Below are 9,573 nucleotides of genomic sequence, written 5' to 3'. Positions count from 1 at the left end.
CTGAAAGAAGAGTCACGATATGGAAGCAAAAATGAGCGGTGCATGAAAAAACACTGATTTGACGACTGGACAGACTGTGGATTGTTGATTTTACACTGTAAGAGGATCCCAGGACACGGCAGGTTACATTTTAATGCCCCAGTAACATTATTTTTAGCAGGATTTACATATGAGGTCCGTGAAACAACAGCCTCGTTATGTACAGCATGCAAATAACCTGAAGGATAAACGCACAGATCAGACTGTGTAAATAAACACCACGTTATTCATGCAGGTGGAACATCACCTAGATCTGAGGAGAAGCATATTCTGCATCACTGAGGGAAAAAAAACAAGTAACAACAAATGGGTGCCATCAGAATGAGAGTCCAAACAGCTGATAAAAACATCACAATAATCCACAGCACTCTAGTCCATCAGATTTCTCTCCTGATTCACACCAGAACACTTTTTCACCGGAGGAAGCGTTATTATGGATTATAGACTCTTGTGACTCTAGATTATTGTGATGTTTTTATCAGACTCTCATTCTGACGGCACCCATTCACTGCACAGCATCCATTGCTGAGACACTGATGCAGTGCTACATTTCTCCAAACCTGATGAAGAAACAAACTCATCCTAGTCTCGGATGGCCTGAGGATGAGCACATTTTAATTCCTGGCTGAACTATTTCTTTAAGAGTATTGATGAATCTGATGTAATATACATTGAGCTGTTTTCACGTCTCACCTGATCCACAGACCACAAACACAAAGAGCGCGAGGAGCCACGGACCCACCGGCGACTTCTCCTCATTCACCACACGCTGCAGGACAAACACATTCATACACACGTCACTAACACACACACATCTACTGCTCAAACACATGCAATCACAAGCTGAAGGGTACGAGGTTTGTGCCAAAACACAGTGGACTAAACATTAGTCATTGTGTAATTGTTAAGATAAGTTATGTTGACGTTCAATGTTAACACTGTTCTGCTGAGATTATGGTGCTCCAAATGTGCCAAAAAAGCATTTTGCACAGTACATTTGTCTATTTATGTGTTCTAGTCTGCCTGGGAAGTTCATATTTATGTATCTAAGTCGTAATTACGACTTTAAATCACTTTGGTCCGAGTAAGATTGCGAAGTGCCTTTTCCTACAAAAACTAAATCGGCAAGATTTTAACCTTACTTCTACAAAATGATGCATAAAGAATGAGCATCAGTGCGTTTTTGCTTTATTCAGTTTTTATTTAATTTATAAAGTTGCTGTTACTTTAATCATTATATAAAGAGCTCATTTGCAAAAACCGATAAACGGCACTTTAAAAAAAAAAACAACAACAAAAAACACTGATTGCCGAGCATTATTCTCCACATATAATATGTTTGGGGCTGGACAATAATTCAATATCAATATGTATCGCGATATAATTCTTTTCAATAACGGTGATATGATTTTTAAACACATTTCCGATATTTCGATATACATTACCAGTGTTTCCCATACATTGATTTATTTGTGACGTTGAATAAACATGAGCGCTGCACGTTTCAAAATCATAACGCGTCGCGGGTGTTTTATATGAATGTATCTCTGAAGGGAACCGACTGTCTTCAGAATAGTTTAGATGGCATGTTTATCTGATAAAGTAGCGTTCATGAGCGGAGCTGCTGTGTTTACAGCCGTTACCGGAGAAACCGCTAGTTCTGCCGCTCTCACAGCGCCTCCTGCTGGCAGACAATCAGTTTGCATTTTCAATAATAAACCCGTCTCCAGCAACATGCTTTTGTTGTTGCTCTATTCTTTTGTTTTCTGAAGCAACTCGGAGCATGTTTCATACTCGTTATCCTGGTTAATGCACGCTTCAGTCTATAAGAATAATCAGCCTACACGACCAGCCAAAGGTTTTTGGACAGTAAGATTTTTAGTGTTTCTTAAAGAATTATCTTCTGCTCACCAAGCCTGCATTTATTTGATCCAAAATGCACCAAGAGCAGTAACATTTTGAAATATTTTTACTATTTAAAACAGCTGTTTTCTATGTGAATATGTGTTAAACTGTAATGTATTTCATAAATTTTGGCCGTATCGTCCAGCCCTAAACACGTTTTGTCAAAAAAGCCGGTTTTGTTCACTTTCAAGGCATCGTGAGTTCACGTTTCACTGCAGAAGCCGACAAGCGCCATGTTGTTTTTGTACAGAAGCCGATAAAACCATTTCAGCGAATCAGCGCGCTGCATTCAGGTCAGGTGACAAGGCTACGTTCACTCTGAAAAGACGCGCTAGCTGAGAGGAGTCTCGTCAAAGCTGGCTAAAAGTGATCGGGGATCATTTCGACGAACTTGATGAACCTGTGAATCTTCTTCAGGGCGAAAAAGCTAAATAAAAGCTGAAAAAAACATACTTTCAATGAACTTTAATTTAGTAAATTACCTGTATTTGTTTACGTTATTATTACTTAATCAAAACAACCCAACTGCAGTTGGATTGATATTACTTGGAATGCGCAATAATAAAAAAAAACAATTTCTGAAAAAAAAATAAAATAAAATGGAGTTATCGGTGAACTCTTCATATATTCTACAGTAATTGCACAATACTATCGCATAATTCATCGAACATTTGTCTGGTTTTTAGTAATGTTCTAAAAATGTTACCACATAAACATTATCTGTAGATCGTTAACGGCATGTGTTTTCCCCCCAAAACATTTTAATTGAACGTTCGTCTCAAATTTTTAAATGTTGCTACTTATTTCAGAACGTTCAGAAAACATACAACAGTAACGTTCCCATAATGCTTGCAACATGATACAAACGTTTGCATAACCAAGAACAAACACATGATTGGACATTATAAATGTTTAGAAAACAACATTCGTTTTCATACCTGCATATCATATTTTTGGCTGAGAAAGATAAGGTTTGGGACACTCATTATTGACACATGTAAATGTTGTGTTTGTTTACCTGGATATCTGTCAAATGTGCTGCAGAACGTTCACTGAGCGCTGAAACTTATAAAGCACAAAACTGCAACAGCAAACATAGACAAATGTATTGCAAAAAGCAAAAAATATTTTTAGCATAAATGTAACCCCATATTTTGAGAGCCTGATGTGTGCGTTTGTAACTACTGTAGCATAAAGTAATGGAATACAATACATATTCCATAATAAAATGGTAATAACATGTTTATTGGTATATTGTGTGTGCGCAGTGTGTGTATTTATGTGCATCGAGTATATCGTTTATATTTGATGATAATCGTTCGTTCGTGCGCGAGAGCCGGTACCGTGGTTTTCTGCACGTGTCCTCTCTGTGTGATCGACTTGCTGTGTTTCTCGTTCGCTACTTTCATCCGCTGCACCGCCGACATGATGCTGGAACGCGTCGCGGGAGGCGGAAGATCGCGCTGGGCCGGTAAACGGTGCGGATTTGACCGGTGATTCGGTTCCGTTCCAGTCGCTCGAGACGAGCTATCACGTGACCCGGGGCAGGCCCCGCCTCCTCGTTACGTCACACTGCTGAGCCGCTTCCCTCACTGACAAGATTTTGTTTTTTTTTGTTGAAAAACTAAAACTCCGAAACGTTGTGCAATTGTGTAATTCTCCAGCGACAGAGTATATATATATACTGAGATCTCTGGATGCTTTCAACTGATTTCTATTGAAGTGTCAGCAACTGAAGTGCAGCTCAAACTATTTCAAATATAGTGAATTAAGCTACAAACTCCATCATAATGCACTGTTTCCATCTTGCATGTATTTTGAGGTGCAGCGCGTCATATTAAATGTGTTTCTAGATTTATCTGTGGAATGGAAATATGGATATTTTAATTGTAAACATCATACTTCTTTTGCTTATTTCAGTTAATGTCATAAAACTAGCGAGCTACGCCATAGCTGACCGTTTCGACCGATCAGATCATTTACACTGGAATCGCGAATTATTTGATTCGGATCGGAACTACGGAGCGGGATTGCAAATCTTTTGATCTACAGGTGCATCTCAATAAATTAGAATGTCGTAGAAAAGTTCATTTATTTCAGTAATTCAACTCAAATTGTGAAACTCGTGTATTAAATAAATTCAATGCAGAACTACGGAGCGAGTTCGTGAATCTTTTTATTCAGATCGGAGCGGGTTTGTGAATCATTTGGTTTAGATCAGAATTTCGGAGAGTGAATCACGAATCATTTGATTCAAATCAGGCACGCATCGTGAATCTTTTTTTCCCGATTTCTTTTTTATTATTATTATTATTAAACAGTACAACATCAAACCATTAAGGCAGTCAGTTTAAGTTAGTCTATATTTTCGTAGCAAACGTTGGGCTGGTTACTGTACCCAGTATGAGTTAAACATGGGTTATTCTTAGCGATTATTGGGTTATTTCTATAATAACACATTCATTTAAAAAAATGTTTTTAAGATTTCAGCGGTGATCAGTGGAACAGAAGATACAGTAAGTTAATATATCTGCATGAGTAGATCCATGTATGTGTCAGAATACACTTAAAAATAAGAATGCAATAAGTGAGTCATTTATTCAATCGATTCTTTCAGAAGTAAATTCATTGGGAAACACTGCTGTGTGCTGCTGCAGAGATGCTCAACATGGATTTGTTTGGATCTATTATCTTTAGTGAAATAGAGCAAAAAAGGACAATTTTGTCTCTACAGTTTAAATCACTTAACCACTTTTCTTGTTTATTGAATTGTTGCGCTGACACAAAGAAGCCACAGACGAAAGTTATAACCAAGCCATTCATATAATCGCTTTAAATGCATGTGTGTCCATGGAAGACTGCATATACTTTTATAATGAAGTATCTATATTTGTTGCTTCGCAGTGGCAGAGCTCAGTAACAACCTAATCTGACTAATGGCAAAATCAGTGTTATAGAGATGAGTTATACAGTAAGTTACAGATTCCTGAAGCAGCTGCTGTAACTTCTTATTGAAGATTGATCAGTTTACATGCCAATCAGAAGTACCAGCCTCAGTCCAGAACACAAGTCTGAATCCAGATTCATAATTCTTGACTGATTTTGTTGTCACATTAGAGTTTGATTCTGGATATCTCTTTTTATCACTCCATAAATCAGAAAGTACTGTCAACAGACAGAAAACAAACACATTTCCACCATGTTTTTAGGAGTGAAATGTTGTATAAATCAGTGTGAATGAAATATGAACAAACCTTCAGAATATAGAGAGGAATAAAACTGTACAGTTTGGTGTTTGTAAGAGAAACAAACTCTTTAAAGATTGAAATCTATACACAAACAGAGAAAGATAATTTATTTATTATTATTATTTATTTAAGCATCAAAATACCCTAAATGTGAACATTTTCTATTGGGAATCTGTGGTTTCATTGGAAACACATAGAGTTTGAGAAAGCTTTGAAAAACAACAACAGCAGCTCAGATTTAGATGTTAAATAACATTTATAGACATCACACAAACACGTTTAAACTTGTGTTAAATACTGAGAAAAAGTTCCCACTCACAAAAACTTTGAACAGAAGCTCTGTCACGTCAAACATGCTAAACACGGTAAACACAACTGACTGGACAATCAGCCAGGGGTCACACACACACACACACACACACACACACACACACACACACACGCACCATCTGCTGAGAAAACCTCAGGATCTTAAAAAGACAAACATGTCAAGTTCTGTGTTCTGCATAAAGGGCCGAGCGCTGAGTTTAGCCGCTGCAGTCGGTCGCGTGTCACATCATATCATTATAGACGTTTGGACAGAAATAATCATCCAACAGCCACTAAAACAACACAAACTCCAACAGAAGAGCCGGATCTGTGATGCTGCAGGTCTGGTCTGAGATCAGCCGCTCACCTGCACACACACACACACACACACACACACACACACACAGAGAAAACACATCAGAACTAACAGGACAACTGAAGAGTTCAGGTGCAAAAGCCTCTAAGTGCCATCTGAAATTTATCTCTAAAATGTGACCCTGGAGCACAAACCCAGTCATAAGGGTCAATTTTTCGAAATTGAGATTTATGCATCATCTGAAAGCTGAATAATAAGCTTTCCATTGATGTATGGTTTGTTAGGATCGGACAATATTTGAAAATCTGGAATCTGAGGGTGCAAAAAAATCTAAATATTGAGAAAATCATCTTTAAAGTTGTTCAAATGAAGTTCTTAGCAATGCATATTACTAATCAAACATTAAGTTCTGATATATTTACGGTAGGACATTTACTAAATATCTTCATGGAACATGATCTTTACTTAATATCCTAATGATTTTTGGCATAAAAGAGAAATGTATAATTGTGACCCATACAATGTATTGTTGGCTATTGCTACAAATATCCCCCAGCGACTCAACACTGCTTTTGTGCTCCAGGGACACATATGAGCATTTTTCTCCGGCTCTCATGTGTAGGTTCAGTAATTTCCCTTTAATGGCAATGAATAGGTTCTTTACTTGCCATTGAAGTGAAATAACTGAACATCAACATAGGAGAATGCTAATTTTAGAAGACAATTTCAGAGGCACTTGAACTCTTGAAGTGATAAACAGCTTTACTTCTGCAAAGAGAGCGTCAGCATCCCAGTCCGCTGATGACCCCGATCCGGTCCACCTTCATCCCGAAGCAGCCACGCGCCACGCCCTTCCTGCTCCGCCCCTGCAGCTTCCTGTGAGGGCCCAGGAGATCCAGGAACACGCGTGACGGGGGCGGGGCCTCGTCTGCTGACCCCTCGCTGACCTCTGGATGAGCCAATAGCAGAGAGCTGATCTTCAGCCCGAACAGATCCTGCAGAACCTGATTGAAACACACACACACATTTACTGAATACAGCATGCAACACTGCTCCTTCATAAGAGATACTGAGAGACCAGGAGTTATTTGCTCTGTATTTAGTCCCTTAAACTGAGAAACCTGTAAGATTTGTGTCCCTGCAGCACAAACGCAGTGTTGAGTCTCTGGGGTATATTTGTAGCAATAGCCAACAATACATTGTATGGGTCACAATTATACATTTCTCTTTTATGCCAAAAATCATTAGGATATTAAGTAAAGATCATGTTCCATGAAGATATTTAGTAAATCTCCTACCGTAAATATATCAAAACTTAATGTTTGATTAGTAATATGCATTGCTAAGAACTTCATTTGGACAACTTTAAAGATGATTTTCTCAATATTTAGATTTTTTTGCACCCTCAGATTCCAGATTTTCAAATATTGTCCGATCCTAACAAACCATACATCAATGGAAACATTACAGTTGTGGTCAAAAGTTTACATCCCCCTTTCAGAATCTGCAAAATGGTCATTATTTTACCAAAATAAGAGGGATCATACAAAATGCATGTTATTGTTTATTTAGTACTGACCTGAATAAGATATTTCACATAAAATATGTTCACATATAGTCCACAAGAGAAAATAATAGTTGAGTTTATAAAAATGACCCCGTTCAAAAGTTTACATCCCCTTGATTCTTAATACCGTGTTGTTATCTGAATGATCCACAGCTGTGTGTTTTTTAGTTTAGTGATAGTTGTCATGAGTCCCTTGTTTGTCCTGAACAGTTAAACTGCTGCTGTTCTTCAGAAAAACCCCTCAGCTCCCACAGATTCTGTGGTTTTCCAGCAGTTTTGTGTATTTGAACCCTTTCCAACAATGACTGTATGATTTAAGATCCATCTTTTCACACTGAGGACGACTGAGGGACTCATACGCAGCTATTACAGAAGCTTCAGATACTCGCTGATGCTCCAGAAGGAAAAACCATGCATTAAGTACTTTTTGAATTTGAAGATCAAGGGTAAATTGAACTTATTTTGTCTTCTGGGAAACATGTAAGTATCTTCTGTAGCTTCTGAAGGGCAGCACTAAATGAAAAAATATGATATTTAGGCAAAATAAGAAAAATGTACACATCTCCTTTCTGTTCAAAAGTTTTCACAGTATTAGGAAATCAAGGGGATGTAAACTTTTGAACGGGGTCATTTTTATAAATTCAACTCATATTTTTATAAATTCAATTATTTTCTCTTGTGGACTATATGATATGTGAAAGTCTTTTATGTGAAATATCTTATTCAGGTCAGTACTAAATAAACAATAACATGCATTTTGTATGATCCCTCTTATTCTGGTAAAATAATTAACATTTTGAACTTTTGACCTCAACTATATCTATTCAGATTTCAGATGATGTATAAATCTCAATTTCGCAAAATTGACCCTTATGACTGGTTTTGTGCTCCAGGGTCACATACATTTATATTCATTTAAAAAGTAGTATGCTTGCATGCAACTCCAAATTTAGGCAGTATCCCACAATGCAATAAAAATAAAAATAATTATTATTTATTTCTGACACCACTCAGTGTCTCACTTTTTCAGCAGCATTGTTTCCATTCATTTCTTCCACTGGGTTTTTTTTAAATGGCCATTAATGCATTATAAGCCATGAAGCAAACCAAGCAGTTTGATTTGAAGCAAAAACGTATTTGACGAAATGAATTGCTGGCTTTAAAGAACTACAATCCCATGATGCAGTGCAATGCTAATTATATAATCAAACAATAGAGAAATCCATTGTTGAGTTAAATATGTTGATTATAGCTGTAGAAACAATATAATTTACATTTATTTTTAAATATGCAATGGCGAAGAGCAAATTCCGTTGATTACCAATCTCAGAGCTCACAAATTTAGGTTCTAAAGTGTTTTGAAAAGTTATTTTAATGTTTCTAAAACGTCCAGCTTTCTTGTCGTGATTATAACATTATTTGAAGGTTACAAAAATGTGTTTTTTTCTTTAATGCTCTATTAATTTTGCTTTCAACTGAACTATGTTATTTGAACGCTTCTTTTTTTATTTCTAAGAACGTTTTCCCTCAACATTTTAAGAATGTTCAATAAGTGTGAATAACATCATAAGGACATTCCAAGAACGTTTTCTCTCAATGTCACGAGAACGTTCATCAGATATTAATAAAACTATAACATAGGCTACCAAAATGTTTCTAAACATTCTGCTAACTTTATTTTTGCCCAAAATGTAACATTACTTGAGAGTTTTTAAAAAATATTCTAATAACTTTTAAACGTCCAGTTTTCTTATCATGATTAGAATGTTATTTAAAGGTTACAAAGACATTCTAGGAACATTTTCTCTCAACATATTGACAAATAATAATGTTATAAGAATGTTCCATAAACATTACTTTGAAAGTGTTTTCTCGCAGCTATTCAGACTAAATCCGCCCATTACTGTGTGATTGGGATAGTCAACACTGAACAAAGACGCTCACCATATATCAGTCTCAGTGGCGTAGATCGTCTCAGGTTACTTATGTAACCATGGTTCCCGCACACTATGATTGGACGGTTGCATTAAGGAGGGTATGATGTCACTGCTGACCTCATCAGCTGGTTGTACTTTGCCAAGCGCTCGGATCGGCAGGGGGCGCCGGTCTTGATCTGATCACATCAGAACTCGGGTTAGTGCGACTTATTCTCATTGAAAGTGCATTCATTCGGAGCACAAATACAGCAT

At 37.0% G+C, this 9,573-nt stretch overlaps 1 protein-coding gene across 1 annotated transcript in view; it reads right to left on the bottom strand.

Annotated features, from left to right (window-relative positions):
- LOC107566545 (stress-associated endoplasmic reticulum protein 1) overlaps nt 1-3,507 on the bottom strand; it is a 4,040-nt gene extending 533 nt beyond the window's left edge. The window contains exons 1-2 of the mRNA XM_016252012.1: nt 3,288-3,507; nt 733-808 (exon numbers count right to left, since the gene is read on the bottom strand). Coding sequence (XP_016107498.1) covers nt 733-808; nt 3,288-3,371 — 160 coding nt within the window. The 5' untranslated portion in view covers nt 3,372-3,507. The remainder of the gene's footprint in view (nt 1-732; nt 809-3,287) is intronic.
- Between the last annotated feature and the right edge of the window lie 6,066 nt (nt 3,508-9,573).

The sequence above is a fragment of the Sinocyclocheilus grahami genome, unplaced genomic scaffold (assembly GCF_001515645.1).
Source record: "Sinocyclocheilus grahami isolate Dianchi unplaced genomic scaffold, SAMN03320097.WGS_v1.1 scaffold1082.1, whole genome shotgun sequence".
Lineage (NCBI taxonomy): Eukaryota > Metazoa > Chordata > Actinopteri > Cypriniformes > Cyprinidae > Sinocyclocheilus > Sinocyclocheilus grahami.
Note: the sequence above shows the minus strand (reverse complement) of the source record. Positions and strands in the feature narration are given on the sequence as shown.